The sequence below is a fragment of the Musa acuminata genome, chromosome BXJ3-4 (genome assembly GCF_036884655.1).
Source record: "Musa acuminata AAA Group cultivar baxijiao chromosome BXJ3-4, Cavendish_Baxijiao_AAA, whole genome shotgun sequence".
In the NCBI taxonomy this organism is placed as follows: domain Eukaryota; kingdom Viridiplantae; phylum Streptophyta; class Magnoliopsida; order Zingiberales; family Musaceae; genus Musa; species Musa acuminata.
In genome coordinates, this window is record NC_088352.1 from 40,517,054 (window position 1) to 40,537,985 (window position 20,932).

General features: G+C 36.9%; 3 protein-coding genes across 7 annotated transcripts; 2 read left to right on the forward strand and 1 right to left on the reverse strand.

Annotated features, from left to right (window-relative positions):
* Positions 1–993: 993 nt before the first annotated feature.
* Positions 994–6,379, forward strand: LOC135634760 (syntaxin-22-like). Of its 2 annotated transcripts, none has more exons than XM_065145324.1 (7): positions 994–1,413; positions 3,366–3,459; positions 4,176–4,315; positions 4,812–4,886; positions 5,717–5,874; positions 5,954–6,054; positions 6,140–6,379. In XM_065145324.1, exons 1-7 carry the CDS (start codon positions 1,226–1,228, stop codon positions 6,203–6,205), a joined length of 822 nt encoding a protein of 273 aa, XP_065001396.1. In that variant the 5' UTR covers positions 994–1,225; the 3' UTR covers positions 6,206–6,379. The 2 variants fall into 2 exon arrangements, with proteins under 2 accessions (XP_065001396.1, XP_065001397.1); XM_065145325.1 differs by having other exon boundaries at positions 1,018–1,413; positions 5,717–5,816.
* A 1,207-nt stretch (positions 6,380–7,586) lies between these two features.
* Positions 7,587–9,180, forward strand: LOC135634614 (probable aquaporin PIP2-2). Its single transcript, XM_065145033.1, has 4 exons — positions 7,587–7,961; positions 8,171–8,466; positions 8,544–8,684; positions 8,904–9,180. Exons 1-4 carry the CDS (start codon positions 7,646–7,648, stop codon positions 9,015–9,017), a joined length of 867 nt encoding a protein of 288 aa, XP_065001105.1. The 5' UTR covers positions 7,587–7,645; the 3' UTR covers positions 9,018–9,180.
* A 7,070-nt stretch (positions 9,181–16,250) lies between these two features.
* Positions 16,251–20,609, reverse strand: LOC103983147 (F-box/kelch-repeat protein SKIP4). Of its 4 annotated transcripts, none has more exons than XM_009400325.3 (4): positions 20,308–20,609; positions 17,997–18,018; positions 17,402–17,888; positions 16,251–17,143 (listed from the first exon to the last, which is right to left on the reverse strand). In XM_009400325.3, exons 3-4 carry the CDS (start codon positions 17,878–17,880, stop codon positions 16,549–16,551), a joined length of 1,074 nt encoding a protein of 357 aa, XP_009398600.2. In that variant the 5' UTR covers positions 17,881–17,888; positions 17,997–18,018; positions 20,308–20,609; the 3' UTR covers positions 16,251–16,548. The 4 variants fall into 4 exon arrangements, with proteins under 4 accessions (XP_009398600.2, XP_009398599.2, XP_009398601.2 ...); XM_009400324.3 differs by having other exon boundaries at positions 17,979–18,018; XM_009400326.3 differs by lacking the exon at positions 17,997–18,018.
* Positions 20,610–20,932: the final 323 nt, after the last annotated feature.

A 20,932-nucleotide genomic window follows, 5' to 3' on the forward strand; every position in this document is an offset into this window, starting at 1 on the left:
TTTGGCACATATCAAATATTGCATCTTTTATCTCTTTAGATACCAAGGTTTGTTGTACCGAAGCATACCGCCCGTACCGGACGGTACATATCGGTCCAACAGGTTATCGATACGTGGACCGCTCGGTACCGCTACAGTGTTACAGTACTATACCGTAGCACTGCTACAATATGAAAACAATAAAAAAAATATTCGGTACACTAGGGCATACCGCTCGGTATGCCATGATGTACCACCCGGTACACCGGTACCGTACCATACCGTACCGAGCCCGGATCGAAACGTCGGTACGATACGGTACATCGAACCTTATTAGAAACATCCCATTATTAAATACTTAGCCAGATTTGACTCGTTACTACTCTTAATCTATCAATAACCTACACATAAAGAAAATAGATTTGTGACGAGCAAAACACCAAAATAAACCAAAAAATAAAATGATCTAAGGTTAGTCCAAAGCGACTGTCAGCATCAATTGTGTGGAAAAAACCTTAAAAAAAATAAAAAAAAAAAAAATCAATAATCCAAAAGTATATTTTTATCAACCTAATTAATAGTTTTATCTATCTGATTTAATTCATTCCATAATGATATCATCATGGTTGATTTAATATTACTAAGTTGTGGGCACGGTCATACGGAAGTTGATGTAGATGTATGAACACATGAAAACTTCATGAGAGCGTAAAAAGAAGGAATGAGAAATATTTTATGAAAAAATATATATGATTCGAAATTCTAGAATTTTTTTAGACCTATTTCCAATTAAATAAATACAATCCTTAAAACTTTAATGCCTTATTATCAACCCAAAAATATATTTCCAATAGAAATTTGAAGTTTTCTAAAGAAAGAAGACACTGCCAATCCTTTGTATGAATATTAATAGAATAAAAAATAATTTTTAAAAACAATAATGACGTGTCTCGGCAATACAATTATTCGCGGTCGGTCCTTCGAATCGTCTTTTTATATTATTGGTTTTGTATTGGTTGTTATTTTTTCCTCTTCGTATCCCAACCTCTTTATTTCGGTTCTTCCCCCGCGAATTCGACGAAACCTTCGATCTTTCGATCGCTGTTCTTCCTTAATTTCTTCCTTCGCGAGTCCCCACTGCCTCCGATCGACAGGATCGACCACGGATTTCTAGGGTTACGGTTCGGGTTTGGGATTTGTTCCTTGCTCCCCCTCTTTCTATCTGCTAGGAATCGAGGGGGAGAGGATGAGCTTCCAGGATCTGGAGTCGGGGTGGCCGGTCACCGGCCGGAGGGATCTGACCAACGGGCGACAAGATTCGACGCAGGCCGTCGCTGCCGGGCTGTTCCAGATCACCACGGCCGTCCGTAACTTCGAGCGCCTCGTCAACACGATCGGCACCCCCAAGGACACCCCCGAGCTCCGCCAGAAGTTGTGAGGGTTTCTTTCCTCGTGGAAAATCTTTGTTTTTATTCTTGGGTTCCGATTGGTCTATCTTAATCTTAATTAATTGATGTTTGTTGCTCTGAATTGGTGGTCGCAAGTGCTTTAGTTTGAATTCCATTCAGAAGATGGGATTTTCACTCTATTGACGATGGGTTTTTGTGGTTTTGCCTTTGAGATGGACATGTCTCTTAAGCATCATATTGCTAGACCATCTCTGTGTATGTGAAAGTTGTTTCCTGCTTCCATAAGCTGACGCCGTGAAAGTATTACCTATGACACTGTCCTAAGCTTGCACGTGTCCAGAAGTCTGGATTCTACTCTAGTGGGCTGATAGCTACATTATTGTCAGTTGTAAAATTTTGACACAACTTTATTGAGCGTTCTCAGTTGTGAGTTGTGTTTGGTGGCTCTAGCTTAATGAAACAGATGATTAGAGAATAAAGCTTTTATGCTTGCAAAATATGTTTTATATTGCATAATATCAGGCTTGTAGGAGACCTAGCGAATATTTAAACCTTAAGGAGATACTTTCAGATGTTTCTTCCTCATAAAGAGAGTTACATAGGGTTTTAATTTGTTCTCTACTATATCATGTTGATGGTCACAAATTCCTATTAGCAATTAATGATGGAGTATTCGCATCATGCAGCCTCGTCTATCGCTAGTGATGGATGACTTGTTATCTGGAGCTGTTTGAAAATTGGATTATTAGAAAGACCTGATTCAGTCATCGAAATTTAAGTATCAGTTAGAATTCGAATAGACACTATGGCCAATTGGTTTGACACCAGATTTGATCTATTAATGGGACCAATGGATCCTATTGTTAAAATAATTGTTGTAAGTTCATCGATTAGAATGAAGTATTGGTGATTTTTAGTTGACCGTGCTTGTTAATGTGCTGATCTGCCATTTGGTTTTATGAAAATCAAAAGTTGATTACAAGACCCTGCTTCTTTTTTTAGCCAGATGAAGTGGTGAACTTGGTCAAAAATTGTCTTTAGTTCTTTGCATTATGATAGTTTAGTATTTTGGCTTTCTTGTTCATAACTGTTAGGGTCTAGTTTTTTATGAATCATGTTTTTGTTTTCGGTGATCAAGGTCTTCAGGTAATGGTAGTTTGTGATCAACTGATAAGGTACCAAACCTTGTGATGCCCCTAAAAGTTTTTGAAGTCAGAGGACCCAAACCATATTTCAGAATAACCATATTACCCTTTCCTTCTTTCTCAAATTATACTGAAGGAAGAACCAACTTTCGCTCTTTTCCACTTCAGTTAGAAAGTCAAACATAAGAGACAAATATAACATTCTCTTTCATATCTTTTAATTTATACAGTTGGAGCAGCTTTATTTCTTGTACTGTGTTATATTCTAGGGTGCTTTGAGCTGTGTAAAGTAAACATGAATCCTAGTATATGACGGATAGTGATCATTAGTTACTCTTCTTCTTCCATATAACTTGTAGATCTACATACTCTTTTCCCTTCTACTAAAAACATATGTTTCAACTGTAAAATGCATATTTTTGTTTCTTAGTGTGACAAAAGCATAACTCCTTAAAGTTGTTTCAAAAAATATAATTTTTTTATTTGGTTTAGAGTAAGGTAGGCTTGTTAAAGTAGTGTTCTTTTTGCATGTTCCGAGATGTGCTTCCAAGATCTATTTTTTTTGTAGCATGTAGTTCTTTTAGCAAATTTGTCAGAACCCATCTGATTGTGGGGATCAGTTACTATCATTGTGTTCTTTTCACATGTTAGTAGTGTACTAACCCAGTCCCCAAGTTTGAAACGTACCACTAAATCAGCCTTGCATTTTATTTTTCTGGCAAGATTTTATGTGTCTTTGACTGTATGTACAGTGTTCTTTAGAATTTCTCTTCCCAAGAACTGGCTTTGTTTTTTTTTTTTTTTTGCTTAATTTGATCTTTTCTTCTGGCAGATGCAATACAAGACTACAAATTGGACAGTTAGTTAAAGATACTTGTGCCAAACTTGAACAAGTTAGTGAAACAGACCACCGCCTTGAAGTTAGTGTAAGTGTCCATCTTTTGCATGTGCTTTTGGTTTTGTTTATTTTACTGATTCCATGTTGGAGGTACTGTTACTTGGGCTTCCTCATGAACCAACATTAATCATGGAACATACAATTTTGTCAATGAGTTGTATTTTTATCCAATTCGTTCATTTAGATTTTAAGTATAAACTTTTTCACCAATAAGCACTACATATTATGATCAGAAGATATAGAAGGCTTCAACAAACTGAACTTTTAATTACTGTTTTTTACAATGATATTATCATATACGACTTATTTTTTTTCTCTTTTATACTTTTTCAAGGGCCTACATGCATAATAAAGAAAAAAACATAAGGTGAATTTATGCCTTAATAAACTCCACAATGTAATGCAGCCTTGTCATGCTCTACATATTCTAGACTTCTAGACTCTTATAAGTTTGAGCTGAAGTTGCAATTTATAAGCTTGAATTTCCTAGCAGCAAAACCTCATAATTTAAATCTACTCACTGTTTTGTTTGAGATTGTCTTTTCTGAGAATATTGTGATAACCATAGTGGGTTGACATCAAGTCAGCAGTTTTTAAGAATACCAACCATTAGTCCTCTTCTATAGCTGATCCTTTGTTGTTGGTAAAGGGCACGAGAGAAGGCATGATTCATGTTAATGAATGCAAATCACATTGTTCTTCACAAATATCTTTCTTTTGCTTAAGCATTTAGTTGAACTGTAGGCAAACAAAAAAGTAGCTGATGCAAAACTTGCAAGGGATTTCCAACATATTCTGAAAGAGTTCAAGAATCTTCAAAGGCTTGCAGCTGAAAGAGAGACTGCATATATGCCATTGGTTCCCCAAGCAGTTCTTCCTTCAAGGTAACCTGCTATCTTTGATTATTGATGTTGGATTTTGGGTTTGAATGGCTTCATGTTTTCTTAATCTCAATAGCATCGACAAAAGTGTCACATGTTGCTATTTTGCATCTCTTATATGCAACTTGCTTTATATGTGGAATTGCTTTGACGGATTTTAGACTTCCACATATTTTCCTTGGTATGGTTACTTTTGAGAGAACGAATATTTGGGGATTTTTTTGGATAAAAAATATTCTTTGGATTTCTGTTACTTCTGGAGCAACTGCTAGTCCTGTTCATTCCTAACCTTTAGAAATTCCTCTTGCTACACTTATAAAGGGGAAAAAGAAGTGGCTGGCTTGGTATTTGACTAGTGTATTAAATTATGATAATGAGCATGATGGATTGTTCATTATAGTTAAATTTTCTTATCTTAAACCCATGTGATTATTCAAATAAATTTTATGTTATCTCCATAAATTGGTACCTGATGTTATATCCTGGTTATTTTGTGTAGTTATGCTGCAATTGAAGCTGACTCTAATTCCAACAACACACTTGGACAACGTGCTGTACTTGCAGAGTCTAGAAGGTGAGTCATTGCTGATGTCTTTCCTTTTATCCTCTTCCAGTTTGATACATGTTATGCAGACATCTCTGTGCTCTTTGCAGAGCATTTCCAATCTGTCTTTCATTTTGTTATCCCTCATATTTTGGAAAGGTTCAGTTGGCCTATACCGGAGTTTTAACATGATATTGGATTCTTTGCAACGTGGACATGAAGTTGAATTGGTGTGGACTTGTGTGTGCATTGTAGCCTAATTCATACACTGGCATTTGACTTGTTTCTGTTGATGTGCTAGTCAATTCATTGCTTTCATTTGTCAGTGGAGTTCAATCAGAGTGAGACTCAGTAACATGGTGAAAGCACAATAACACAAGTTACTGGATTAAATAGATTCTCTGAGTCATGACAGAATGATATTGTTGCAAATTTGGTCTTCTGCATGGACCAAAACATGTTAAGATGATGTCACTTAGGTTAGTCCAACATGTGAGACTCGAAGGCGAACTCTAAACTATATGCCATCTGCTGATGAGTATGCAAGATATGTGAGTAGAGATGAGAGTATTATCTTGTTTTTGTTTGTGTATTGATTGACCTATTGCTAATGGTTTTCATATAATAATTTTGGACCATATGGCAAGGGCCAAAGCCTGCATCATACACCATACACAGATTATAGCTTACTTGGACTGCAATTACTTGGATCATGACACCATAACTTGGCTATCAGATACGTTTTCTCTGTGGTTCCTCGTGCACAAAATCTGTTGTGCAGCTTATGCCTTATTTGCTGTTATTTAGTCCAACTAATGGAGTGTTTGATTGTGAGGCCTCCCTCTGTTTTTTATGTACAGGCAAGAGGTGCTGTTGTTGGATAATGAGATTATTTTCAATGAGGCAATCATCGAGGAGAGAGAACAGGGTATTCAAGAGATTCAGCAGCAGATTGATCAGGTGAATGAAATCTTCAAGGACCTTGCCGTGCTGGTTCATGATCAAGGAGTTGTAATTGGTAATAAGTTTTGTACTTAGCATGGACAATTGCGTATTATTCTTAATTCTCTCGCTAACTTTCACGGCCTTTATTACAGATGACGTCAACACTCACATCGAGAACTCCCACGCGGCAACTGCACAAGGAAAAACCCAACTCAAAAAGGCAGCAAAAACCCAAAAGTCAAATTCATCCCTGGTAATAACATCAATCTCACTCCCATCTACTTCTTCTTGGTGCTGCTACGGCTGTATGTCACCAGAGTTGTTTGGTTCATGTGCAGATGTGCTTGCTTTTGGTGATTTTTGGGATCGTCCTCCTCATTGTGATCATAGTCATCGCAGCATAATCATATAGACTGTAGCACACTTAAAACCTTGGTCTGTTTCTCCAGTTCAATGCCTTAACAGACTAGGATGCTCCAAGGTCATCCCACTGTGATGTATGGTTTGCTGCAGCCGTGCCTGAGCTTGTGATATGATTTGTTTGTATGAGCACATGATGATGATGATCTTTGGTTGCATTTGTGCCCTCATCTCTTTGCAGTTGTGTGTATATATATATATATACACACATGTATGTATACCTAATAAAATAATACACAGGTGGTTAGCTTGGTTTTTCTGATTATAATGTTAATGACAGTGAAACATAGGTATAAATTGTATTGAAATTTATAATGATAAATATGTAATTGTCAAACTGTTTGAGCTTCGAGAGGGTCGACTTGAGGCACGCGGAATTGAGTATGTTTTTTTCTAATTCTTAGAATCTTAGTAAAGTGAAGACGCTTTCTTCGATTTAACTTCTTAATAACCAACTTTTGTGTTAATCACGTGCAATTAATTATGTGAACCGTTCGGTCAATGGACAAGTTTTCTCAGTGGTTGAATGTAATAATGTCCAAACGGAGTCGTTTTTTCTTTCGAGTATTTTCTCGTTGCAGAAAGCGAGTCGTGCCGTGGGCGGCCGAGAAAGTCGTGCCTCCTGCAGCGGAGGTCCACCTCCCAGAGTCTTCCAACTCTCGCCGCGCCGCACCGCCAGGCGATTTCGAGCCGTTGGATCATCCGCGTGTCGTAACCTGAGTGGTTAGCCTTCGTCGACTAACTAGTGGCCTGGATCCAGTTTACATTGTTTGCCGCGTGGCAAACTCGAAAAAGATCTCCGCGGCGTACCACCAACCGTCTGCGCTCCACTCCACTCCACTCCCAGATGTGTAAGAAATATATGCCATCGCACCCTTCCTCTAGGCCCTGATTCGAGCCGTTGTGATTCGCACTGACGCGAATTCCTATCGATTTCATCAATAAAGCTTTTTAATGTTTTTAAAAAAAGAGATGAGTAATTGTTTTAGACAGTGATAAATAATTTAAAGACTTTTCGAATCGATGGCATGGAAAACATGGGAACCTGAAAGGTTGTAAACAAACACATTTGACAAATGATCGAAGGTGGGCCACCTCGCATTTAAAGTTCTACTGGTCCCAGATGTACTCCCTCCATCAATCACACATTTGCATCATTTTTATTGAAACTTATATATATATATATATATATATATATATATATATATATATATATATATATATATATATTCACGTGACTCCATTGGTGGGCCCAGGGGAAGAAGCACCAATGGTGAAGCAAGAGTCGGTTTGGGACGGCGAGTGGATGCGCCACTCGAACACTCTACCATAACGCACCACCCATTCCCAGCTCGCATAAATAACCCCACTCCGGCTCAGGGTCGAAGCACTCACTGCACGATCCCCAGCTCTCCTCTCGACAGATGGCCAAGGACGTGGAGGCGGCAGCAGGCCACGGCGAGTACGCCGTGAAGGACTACACGGACCCTCCGCCGGCGCCCCTCTTCGACTGGGAGGAGCTGACCAAGTGGTCGCTGTACCGCGCGGCGATCGCCGAGTTCATCGCCACCATGCTCTTCCTGTACGTCACCGTCGCCACGGTCATCGGGTACAAGCACCAGTCCGACCCGGACGTCAACCCCACCGACGCTGCCTGCAGCGGCGTCGGCATCCTCGGCATCGCCTGGGCCTTCGGCGGCATGATCTTCATCCTCGTCTACTGCACCGCCGGCATCTCCGGTACGTATCATCACGCTTCCGGTTCTTTTACGTCTCAGAGACCATAAACGATAGCATCTTTTCTTCCTGTTCTTTTCTCGGTCGCACAAAGTCCAAAAAGCTGAGATTCCAATCGAAAGAAACAGTCCAAAAATTCAAAGACATGGATAGACGGAGTCGAATAATGGACAGCTTTTTGTATGAGAGTAAAGGGGATGCTGTTGTTGCAGGTGGCCACATAAACCCGGCGGTGACGTTTGGGCTGTTCCTGGCACGAAAGGTCTCCCTCATCCGCGCGCTGCTCTACATGATCGCCCAGTGCTTGGGAGCGATCTGTGGGGTTGGGCTGGTGAAGGGATTCCAGAAGGCCTTCTTCGTCCGCTACGGCGGCGGCGCCAACGAGCTCAGCGACGGCTACTCCAAGGGCACCGGCCTAGCCGCAGAGATCATCGGCACCTTCGTCCTCGTCTACACCGTATTCTCCGCCACCGACCCCAAGCGCAGCGCCCGCGACTCCCATGTGCCGGTACATTTCCATGGCATCGTCAGCAATTGCTTTGCTTAAATCTACAGCATCTTAATTATCTGTGTCACATGCATCAGGTTCTGGCGCCACTCCCGATCGGGTTCGCAGTTTTCATGGTTCACCTCGCCACGATTCCCATCACCGGCACTGGCATCAACCCGGCGAGGAGCTTTGGAGCTGCTGTGATCTACAACAAGGACAAGGCTTGGGACGACCAGGTATACCCAATCCACCATTAGTGGCTCAAAGCTTCCTCCTTATAAGCATGTCACATCACTGTCCACACCGTCACGAAAGTCTCTCCACATCCATCTAACGGGTTGGACTTTGAGGCAGTGTTTGGGCTAAATGAACTCCGCCAATGCGAGAATTCATTACTTGACATCTCCATGTACATTCTGGGTGGTCTGATCCAGTTATAATTAATTTGATTGCAGTGGATATTCTGGGTGGGGCCTCTCATCGGTGCCGCCATTGCCGCAGCTTATCACCAATACATCCTAAGAGCAGGAGCTGTCAAAGCTTTGGGTTCTTTCCGGAGCAATGCATGATCACCTCGTCGAATGGAATGATGGTTGAAGTCCAGTGGTGGCAAATGCCATGTATCATCTCTCTCTCTCTCTCATCTGTCTTTGTACTACTTCCGTTTTCCAATCAAAGTGTTGCCACTCGAGTCATCAAATCGAAAAGTAAAAAAAGGATTGTTCGTCTTCAGCCATCTTATAGCTAAGAGGATGGGAATGCTCGAAAATACGACTCACTGTCAATCTTGACGTCTCTATCCAAACATGTGTTGATGTGGAAAAAGCAGAGTTGAAATCCCAAAGAAATCCAAGACTAAGACAATTCCATGGAAGAATAAACATAAGAGAACACTAATATTACGTGCTCAACTAGTGCACTACGGCATTTCCTTTTTCTCAACGTGGTTTTGGTGAGTAGGTATCCACGGATCCAATCAAACGATCTCGGAACCATTGTAAAACCTTTCTTATTCTTCCTTTTAGGGCAACGAACGTGAAGTAGGTAAGTTTGGGTCGGCAGGATCCATTGGACATGTAGCAATCAATCAACACGTGAACTGATGAAGAGATTAACGTGAAAGCCTTGGAACCACAAAGACGGATGGAATTATGCCATCTTCGTATAGGTTCAAGTATATGATTCCAAATTTCCCACCTCAGCATTGAAGTCGACGGGAATAATTAATCGACTATTCTGCCTTATTTTGCCTAACACAGCCGAGAACTGTTGATGAATAGTACTCGTGCAATATAAAATCATGTCTATGATAGTGGATGAAAATTGATAACACTTTTTTTTTATTTTCGACTGAAAGTATTATTATGGTAGGAAAAGATTGATAATATAAGCACAAAAATTTTAATCATGTTTTTGTTATATAAAAAAAATTAATATTAATAACTAAAATTAAATAGTCATATATCAAATATTAGATATGTGTACCTTTCAATATTATTTAGAAAATTTTTATTTGATATAAGAACACATTGTATAATTGGATAACACAACAATATCATCTCTAAGAGAACTAGACTCTACTTTTGTCCTTCATAAGATCTTTATAATAGTTGAAATTAGATGGAGATGCGAATGGATTTATAATCTTGTCTAATCCCGTATGTTGAGTTCTTATAAGTTCTCTCTAGTTATATAATAACTAGACATAATATAATATTTATTATTGGGCTTTATGTAAGATTTCAATCTAATTCCAAATAATCTAACTTTAAAATAGTAAAAAAGATTTTAGGTACTTAAAAAAAATATTGTCTTTAGGATTATTATATCATAAATATAAATATCACATTGAAGCTTAGTTGATGGAGCATCTAAAAAGTGTTGTAAACTCTAATTTTAACCTCCTCCTCCTCTTGAATTTGGTTATAATTTTAAGTTGTAGGAGGTAAAAGATCTTGTATAAAAAGAGAGTGTGAAAGTTATCTCCTTAGCTTGAAAAAGTAAACAAATATAACAAGGGTAGTTGATATTCGTCTATTGAAAAGAAGATTGATAGTGAAAGCCAATGACCTCGAGAGAAGATTGAACTACTATAAATTGATTTGCTTCTCTTTACTTGTGACTTAGTTTTATTCTCTTTACTTATAACTTTAACTCGATTAATTAAGTTTTTAAAATGTGTTGCTTTATTGATCGAGTTTTAGAAATGATTAAAAACGTTATTGTACTAATTCACCCCCTTCTCAGTGCCATTAAGATATTAACATTATAATTATGATAATAAAATTTATATTCCTTGAATACTTTTGTATAACTAATAAAATACCTAGAAGTGATTTATGGATCTAATTTCTTTTTACGTAGATTGAAGACTCTCAACCTAAATAGATAGATGTTTCAGATTAATTTTTTTACTAGTTCATAACTTAAATAGAGTTGATAGAATTAACTTACTAGGGAATTTATTTATGATATACATAGTTGTCCTAAAAGCCTCACCTCAAATCGATTTAAATAGAAAGGAATAACTCATCATACTCCTAATTATATTCATATAAATATGATTTTACCTTTCGGTAATGCTACTCTGATGTGGCACGTCTAGTAAGGCATATTAAGAATAAATATTTTGCTTTTCTATGAATCTAGTAAAAGGGTTAAGATTTTGATCCGACTCATCATATTTACCATAAAATTTATCACCCCTATCTGATTTGATAATTTTAACTATTCTATCTTATTATCTCTTGACTTCATTTCCTAAGACTTTTTATGTATTAGATATACATAGTTATATTTTTTTAGGTCATCTATAAATATAATAAATATTAGTATGAATTATCTAAAAGAATTCTTTACTTCTTATGATATTTTTTATTATATGCTTTGTTTACTTTTCTTTGATGTAATCTATGCAAATATTAAAATTAATAAAATCTAAATCTTATAATTTAAATCCTTCATTAATCTCTCAATTCTTTTCTTAAAAATATGTCTTAAATATTTGTATTATAAGATAGAAGATTTCTTATTATCGAAACTATACTTTAATCCAACATTTAATTGTAGAGTCACCAATATCTTTGTAAACTAAGATTCAAATTAATTGTATATAAACGATCACACAAAATATTAAAAATGATTTTTATTAAATTATAAAATATATCGAGTTTATTATCACTAAATGAAAGATAATAAATGACTCATTAATTATAGATAAGGAAACTAAATTTCTAGAAATAATATGAATATAGTATGCATTTGAAGTTTCAACTTTTTTTGTTACTAGTCAAAATATTATAAGATCTTTATTGTCTTAATTTTAATTCAGCATAAGCACGTATACTAGTTAGCTTGTTCAAGTCATTTATCTTTATTTATATCATAGTGAATCTTAAATGAACTAAACTGAGGAGAAGGAGAATTAACAATGAACTATATGAGTCATCAACGTTCACGTCTTATTCTTTAAGTTTTACGGTCTTGTAGCCATATTTAAGGATATGATCTTAAATCCCTTAAGTACTATCATATTGAGCAATATTCAATTTCCTCATCAATGTGTTAGTTAATAATTTATCAATAGATCATCATGGTATCCCATCGCACATAATAGCCTCGTGGTTGTGAGCGAGCAAAAGACATCCGCACTGTCATCTATGTCGCATCGTTAGTTAATGTTGCCATGACCACCTTCATCGCTTTTGTTATTACCGATTAAGGCCAACACCCAAGGACCATTGTTGTAGATATGGTAGTGACACTCAGTAGGGCTATTACCTACGATGTGGTTGGCAGCCACTTTAGGTCGTCATCATCGTTGGGTTGCTGCACATAGTAGTTGTCACTACACCTCACAACACTACCACTAGCGTAGCAAGTGCCCACTATAGGGTCGGTGACCAAAGTAGTCGCTACCCAATCGACACAATTCCAATGGTGATAAGTTGTCGATGATAGTCCACTATCCAAACAAGACAACATGCTTTCTAATGCAATTCCACTAGTGTTTTAGTGCTCACATGCATGCAATAGGATAGACAGGATAGGAGAATAGATCGATAACACCATTTGAAGGGTGCTCACAAACAAATCTAAATATAAATAGATCTATATGGTTTGATTTCAAACCTTGTTCTGGTACTAATTGTAAGTATAAAAACTTTGATCATGCTTCTATTATATAAAAAAAACTTAATATTGAGAACTAAAATCAAATAATCATAAATCAAGGATTAGATATGCATATCTTTCGATATTAGAAAATTTTTATTTGATGTGAGAATACACTCCATAATCTAATTCATAAAAATGCAACAACACTAATCTCTGCAAGAGAATTAGACTCTCCTCTCTTCCTATTATTCATAGGACTATTGTAAATGATAGAATAAGGATTAGAGAGTGACGAGAAAGGATTAATAATATCGTTTATGTTGTGTTATCACACATATCGGGTCCTTAGAAGGTAGAATAAAATATCTAAGATAAGTACTGAGAAGAGTTTCTTCTATCAGGTTCATCTCGTAAAAAAGCTTATTATAAGTGATTTTTTTCTCTATTGATTGATAATCATAGTCAAAATTCAATTAGATCTATAATATATCTTGTCCAATTAAATAAGATCACATAATCTAATAGATAAATTATCTAACATATATATAACAATAAGTTGAGTTATATGCGAAGAATAATTAAAAATTATTATTAAACCAAATATATAAAATACTTATTAGATGTCTAATCATGAATATGAAATAAACACATAATCATGATTCTGACTTAGGCTAAAGAATAAAAAAGGAAATATGGAAGTCTAAAATGTTTGAGTTCACCATGAAACAAGTAAACATCGCAAACCACATAAATCCAGAAACTTGCAGTCATACGTGAAGAAAGATTTCATTTAAATCTTTAATTCGTCGATGAAGAAGATTTAAACATGATCTCTAATAGATCATATAGGAACGAGAGATATAGAATAGTAAAGAAAGGTTGGCAGTGGAGCGTGACACACATTAGTATATATAGGTTTTGTCGTATGGCAATTGATTCACCCCGGCATGCGGTGGCTCCCAAGTCATAATGCAAGCAGATGGAGGAAGAGTGAGTGGGTCGCTGCATGCTGGGGTTCTTCCATGACTCCATGTCTTCACCTTTGCTCCTTCAAGAAGCAAACTCCCACCACCTACAACTTCCCTTTCTTCGGCTGACTTATGTGAGATTAGTATATGTTCTCTTCTCCTTTCCATGTTCGTAACAACACTATAATACCATATTCTGTAATTGGTTCTTATAAGAGCAGCAGTATTTATCGTTGACAAAGATGGGAACATATATATGGGATGTTGATGATGTGTCTCAGCTTGTAAAGCTTTTGATCTCCTTCAAGCTAGCAAGATGAAATATACCAACTCAGGTCATGAAAGGATCACCTCAGAAAAGTGAGTTGTAGGGATTCAAGCTACTTGTATTTTGGTTTTCTGTATCCACACAAGGAATGATTTCCAAATCCTAACTGATTTCTACGAAAAGAAGAGCATGGTGTACATAAAAAACCAGAGGAATGATTGCCACAACTTATAAAGACCAGTGAATCATTCTGCTTCGCTTTGTCTACAATCCACCCAACCACATACATATACTTAAAGGTCTGCTACATATAGTGCTGATCTAAGCTTCTGTCGTCCAACATAGTAGAGAAGAAGAAGAAGAAGAAGATGGGTTCAGTACTGCTACTCTCTTACATGCTACTTATCTTCCTCTGTTCACTCCTCTTATCCTCAGCTACTTCTCCTCATGGCCTGGCCTTCGAGAACCCAATGTCGTTTCCACCGTCGGCCTACGAGTTCTTCCACCCGACCGTCGACGCACCGGCAACTGCACCACTGCCTGCGTCGTCGCTCTACCCCGGAAAGACCTCGGCGAGGGCAAAGGCCGACGCGGTGGTGGGGGGAAACGTGTTCTCGGCCCCTCCGGGTCGTGGCGGGGCTGTGACCGGCGCCATCGCTGCCGTCGTCCTCGGGCTTGTGTTTGCGATGCTCGTGGCTGTGGTGTCCGCCTACATTGCGATCAAGCGCCGCAACGATGTCAACAAGGCCAATGCGGAGTTGAAGGCTGATGCATGAGTGAAGGAGACTTCAAATCAGCAGACTGTGTTCGTAACAGTATAAATTATGTGGAGGATTTCAAGCGGGCCAGCTCGAATATGGGAGGCAGCGTGAGTGGTGATGCACGATTATTACAGCTCTTTACACCACTCGATTAGCTTCCGCAGTGTGTTTCTAAATATTGATCGGCCAAATTATTTTCCGGACTATCCGTAAAAAGAATACTTTTCTCGTCGGGTATTATTGCAACAAAATCCGAATATTAATGGCTCCTCCCTCCACCGGTAGTCTTCAGTTGAGTTCGGTGAGATTGGACATTACTCCAAGACATCATTAATGGGGTGATCAAAGAAAAGGCATGTGAGGATATGATACTGTAACAATAATTGTATTTTCATTATTATCCATTGAATCAGAGTAAGAGTTAATGTGTGGAGGGGTGATTATACGAATGAGTCAGCTATTATTCAGTCGTGAAATCATGCACTGAATCATCGAACATTATAATCAATCATAGGATAAATAATTCATGCTACTGTCGAGAACTATCGAATAAGACTGATTGGTGGTGTCAATTTGATAGCATTATAAGATGGTCATTCGACTGATCTATTGAGTTGATAAAACGAATACTAGGACATGATATATATATATATATATATATATATATATATATATATATATATATATATATATATATATATATATATATATATATATATTGGATTCCCCAAGTGTTCTGAACCCCTTATCAATAAATAATCAAAGGAATTCCTAACTTCTTATGCTCGAAAAATATTTTGTTGATAATATTTAATGCCAATATAAGAAATTTACTCCTCTAAATATGTAATATATATATTTTTTAAAGAGATTCTAGATTTTTTTTGTTCTTTTGGATCTGTACAATCTTCTTTATGAATTAACATTTTAGTTTATGGATCTGGGAGCTTTTATTCCTCATGGTAAGTTTATTTATGGTTCATTTATCCTTCTATATAGAGTATTTTACTTTAAAAAAATTATTATTATTGGTTTTCTATTGGATGACACCACATATTCGCTTTTATGACTTCTTTTACTTGAACAAAAATGCCTTTATACTTTTGCTTAAATGACTAACAGACCCTGTAAATGAGTTGATCCATTTGATTCCGCTAAGTTACATTTGATCACAGAACCTATTAATTTTTTTAAAAATTTAATAATTAATTATCATATAATATTTAAAAAATAAAATAAATGATACTGATTATTTTAGAATACTCGAAATTTAATTAAGTTAAAATCAATCACACAATATATTCAAAACTTCCTGATTTAAATAACTAATTATCATAATGTTTTAAAAATAAAAATAATAATAGCAATCATCTAAAAACCATATCCTAATGGTTCTGTGATTTTTAGATTAATTTAATAAAAATGATCAAATTATACATAAAATTACAATCTCAAAATCAGACAACGTCACACTTGACCACAATACTATTAAAAAAAAAATTTAATAATTAATTATCATAACTTTTTAAAAAAATAAAAATAATTGATCATGGTGTACTATGTTGGCTCCATAGTGTTTTGCCAAATTTATTCACTTTGCTAGCATAAGTATCGCCATTTGATGAAGCTTCAACAAGTAGGATTGATTATGGTGCCCTAAGTTGGCTCAATTTGTTTGAGCTTTGCATAGGAGTATAAGGCTCAATCTTATCATAGAATATGATTCAATGATCACAATTATGCCTGACTGACAAAACATATTTACATTCACATGAACATTGCTCAACCTTATTACCTTAACAACAATCATTGAGCTCAAATTAAGAAACACCTCCGAACATGATTATTGATATCCAAGAGTTTAGAAATGTATGCTGACAGAAAACAATAATCATGTTCTCTTGGGCAAATGCAATACCTGCATTAATAATTTGGAAACTATGATCTGCCAGACCCGATAAACTGCAGTTGTTGTGGCTGGATTCATTCAGATGGTAATTGTGTTGCAGCTAATAACAGTGTGGTCACATTCAAATCTAGGACTGAAAGAAGAACTGACCATCAGCCCTTCAACCTTAGCTGCTTCATCCACATCAATGACCACGGTGCTCAGACGTTGCCCGATCACATAAATACTTCTTCCAATGGCCACAAGGTGACACGGTGGTCTTGTGAGGTGGGAAGACAACCTACCAATTGCAACCCATTCCTTTCTCTCTTCCTGCCACTTCAGCAGCCGCATCCCTGATGATTCGTGCAACATGTAAAGTACCCCATCCACAACAACTGTAGGTCCATAAGTAGATAGTGCAATTTCATTGTCTATACCCTGCCAGGTTGCAGATGCAGGATCATATATCCCAGCATAAGAAAAGCCGTCCCACGACTTGTGGATAGTACACAATTTCCCTTCTAAAGCAATGAGTTTTATGACATCATGGTTATGCAGAGGATTTTTGTGTGAAATCCAGCTGTCTGAATCTGAGTGGTAGATGTCCCATGAATTTGGAGCAGTTGAACGCAGACCAAGCCCGCTGCTAATGTAGAGCTTGTCATCCAGAGATGCTGACACAAAAAAGCACCTGAGGAGAGCAAAATGATGAAAGCTCAGTTGACTATGCCCCATCAAAGTTTTGTGGATGCTACATGGGCACTGCTTGAAAGGATTGCTTTGAAATATATATCTAATTGATAAGAAAACAATAACTCGATAACTGAAGCTACAAATTAAGAGATAGTTAAGAGAAGAATACTTCCTAGCGAAACAGTTCTTAATATAAATTATTACCACTAGAGAGTATAAAGCGAACAACTAGGAATTATGAAATAAATTATATTACCTAGCTGTTGGCATTGAAGATGCCACATCCCACTTATTTGCAGAAGCATCATAGCAATATACTTCATCCGTAGCATCTTCTTGCCAGGTACAACCACCTAACAGATACAACTTCTTTCCTAAAGCTTCAACAGACATTCCATCTTTCTTTGAACATGGACTGGGTATAGGTTGAATGAGTTTCCAACTTCGGTTAGCAGGATCTGGATCTAGCACATAACAAAGATTTCCTTTCAAGTTTGCTCTGCACATGACATAAATCCAAGTCTCCTCCATATTGTTCTTTTGACGATGATAATGCCACTCTTCACTACATAACAAAGCTCTCCATTTCCTTGAAACACATCTAAGGATGTGATGGTACCTTCGAGGAACCCTTGCCAAGCAAAGAATTGAAATTTCATCTGGAAGACCATTTATTAGTGCAACATGTGACCCTTCTTGCAGGCAATTATCAGTAGCATTCTGTCCAAATGCCATGGTGATGTCTACAGTACATGACCAGTAAATAATTAAGGTCTATAATAAGGCATCAGGAGCATAACAAAAGCTTCCCAAATAGAATGATAACACTCAACCAATTTAGTCTTTGTAACCTGCAAAATATATACTTGTCACCTGTAAAGATTTAGTTATGACATAGTCAGACAAGTTTCTCAACATATACCATCTATCTGGAACTAATCACGGTCTAAATTTTGGTTCATGCAAATGTAAGCAAAATCTTGTAAAGATAAATCAAAGACCAAAAAATAATTCAGCCATTTTCTAAAAACTACAGAAAAAAAAAGGCAAATTCCCCTTGCTATGGAATCTAGCCTCTATACTCACAAGCCATGTCTGGAGTCTACTGACATGCCCACACGTCAAAAGATTATTCAATTATTTAATTCCAATATTCCAATATCATAGCAACAAAGAAGGATATTCTTTGGTCATTCTAGGCCTTTTCATGAGTTAATTTTCCAAAATTTCATATTCTCACAATATTATGACAAGTTTATCATTTTTTTAATATATCATCTTCTGACAACTGTCCCTAACATGTCAGATTCCCATGTCAACGGCCATGAAAAACCCTATGAATTTCAGAGAGAAGAAAGTGAAAAGTACTAAAAGAATATATGAGACATACCACAAGGTATCAAGTACTAAAAGAATATCTGAGACATACCACAAGGTATCCAAGTAGCTGAGTAAATTGAATAAAAATGATTTTAGGAGTTATACCTAGGAAGTTTAACCATTAGAAATTTCAGAAGTATGAGTTCAGGAAATGTAAAATTTATGGAAATATCCAGTAATACAGAAGGAGTACAGTAGCACAATTAACAATCTGATGTGTCATGCTACCATCAAAAGGAAATAAACAACAAGTGCACAATTGCATCAAGTAATCTCTAGGCAAATGAATCTAAATAAGTAGATATTAAAAGCAGCAATGGCTACAAGCATGTTTTACACAATATTATTGAGCTTCACTGATACCAGAGAGAGTCTCCACCTTATTTTGGAAATATTAGTGGAAGGACCTATCTTCTTTTCAGTTATATGGAAGTCATATTCAAGTTTGTGAAATTTAAATGTTCGATTAAATTTCTAAATGCAAACAAGGTTGCCATTGTACATCTAATTAAAATTCATATTTTCTTTAAGGAAATATGGTTTAAATTTTTACCATCTGTTAGTACCTTCCAAGATCACATTCAAATTGAAGTGGATGTGATTTTCCTCCTATTGATATGTACGTTATCCACTTTTAGACCTAAAGAAGATATGGCAAATAAAATTAAAAATATTACACAATGAAAATGGTGTGACTGTATATTTAGTAAGAAAATGCCCAAATTTCCTTAAAAATAATTAATCACATTAAAAAATGTGTGGGAAAGATAAATTCAAGGCAGGATTCAATTTACCAAATGATCCCGATCAACATAGAAAACCCTTAAGCAATAAGAGAAGAAGCTTCAGGTTTCTTTTTCACGAATCAGTAGCAGTTAGTGATACAGACGACCACCGATAGCTGGGGCAAGATGCATATTGTTTATGAGATGAACATTTTAGCAATAGACAAGATGAATGGTTGACTCTGAATCAGCAATTTGGAGCAGGTAATTAAGACAAATATTTCATTGCCGATTGAGAATTTTCTCAACAAAAAGATTATTGTGATGCAAATGTAAGATACTCAAGTTATTTACTTAACATAGTCAGAGTACAGTGTTTCCCTTATAAACCTAAAGAACTTATTTACATCCTCAATTCACTAATTCAGAGGTCTTGAGAAAAAAACCGAAATATTTCTCCGTGAATTTCTTATGCTCGCAGCCTTGGGTCCTCAAACAACATAAGTGACAAGGACTGTACAAGAAACAATAACAAGTTATAATGCCCCCAACATCTGAAGTTGGCTATATGTATCTTTTTTTCTCCATTGAGATAACTAGCCAAACAAAGTGCAGTCAAATATAATTTTCATTACTCGTAATAAAGTTTTGTACCTCTTCTCAGAACACTAGTCTTAATAGGCTCAATCCATCTAACCTTAGCATCTTTAGGTCACCTTTGGACAAGCCACCTTACACAACAATTATTCTTAAAAGTTAGAATCAAAGTTATTCTCATCTGGCAATGGTTATCTCCTAATCAGTATTTGTTTTGCTGTCTTTCATCTAACGAAGCAATTCAATTAATCCACACAAATGCAGTGTTGGTTGCTACACCCAAGCACCAACAATGCTCATAACATAAGAAGCTACTTCCTCCAGATCTGTTTTATATATCATAATGGGCAAAGATAATTTTGGAACACTAAATCCTCACAGGCACCACCAATTTTTATCAGCCGTAACAAAATCGACCACAGTCAGAGGAGCAAAGGGAGAGGAGGGGGGAGGGACTCACGGCGAAGCGGTGGGGCGGTTCTCTGTCGGAGATCGGGCTCCGGAAGGGCAGCGACAACGCTGGGATCGCTGGGAACGGGGGCGAAGCCTGTCCCCGTTTCGCTTGGTCGGGGCGGCGGGCTCCTCGAGGCCTCGTGGAGTCCGATCAGAGGCAGCAATATCGATCGATCGTTCGATCTGTCGCGGAAGCTTTTCTTCTCACCTTAAACGCGTCTCTAGGTTTCCAAGACGACCTTGTGGGGTCGATTCTAGGGCTAAGTACATGTTTCCGACGTAGTTAGGCTCCGAGGATCGGATCCCTCAACTCTTTTAACAGGAAGGCAGGCATATTGGGTTTCCATAATTTTGACAAGTGTCACAATTTATTTTTATTTTTGATCGCACCACATGTATCTTTGACGAAAATCTTTGCACGTGATATCACCGATGATTATTATGTTAAGGGTAAGATTACCATTTCATCTGCCTTTGGTATGAATGCAGGGGACTTGGCTTCAAATGGGGCCCGTTTGATATAATTTGCTATAATTTGCTATAATTTGCCTTTGATATAATTTGCCTTTGCTATAATTTGCTATAATCTGCCTTTGATATAATTTGCTACCCAAATTATATCCCTCCTAAAT

Coding starts and splice junctions, on each gene's coding strand:
- LOC135634760 (XM_065145324.1), top strand. CDS start 1,226: ATGAGCTTCCAGGATCTGGAGTCGGGGTGGCCGGTCACCGGCCGGAGG. Junction 1,414..3,365: donor CCCGAGCTCCGCCAGAAGTT/GTGAGGGTTTCT, acceptor TTCTTCTGGCAG/ATGCAATACAAGACTACAAA. Junction 4,316..4,811: donor CAAGCAGTTCTTCCTTCAAG/GTAACCTGCTAT, acceptor TATTTTGTGTAG/TTATGCTGCAATTGAAGCTG.
- LOC135634614 (XM_065145033.1), top strand. CDS start 7,646: ATGGCCAAGGACGTGGAGGCGGCAGCAGGCCACGGCGAGTACGCCGTG. Junction 7,962..8,170: donor CTGCACCGCCGGCATCTCCG/GTACGTATCATC, acceptor CTGTTGTTGCAG/GTGGCCACATAAACCCGGCG. Junction 8,685..8,903: donor ACAAGGCTTGGGACGACCAG/GTATACCCAATC, acceptor ATTTGATTGCAG/TGGATATTCTGGGTGGGGCC.
- LOC103983147 (XM_009400326.3), bottom strand. CDS start 17,880: ATGGCATTTGGACAGAATGCTACTGATAATTGCCTGCAAGAAGGGTCA. Junction 17,144..17,401: donor TCTTCAATGCCAACAGCTAG/GTAATATAATTT, acceptor TGCTCTCCTCAG/GTGCTTTTTTGTGTCAGCAT.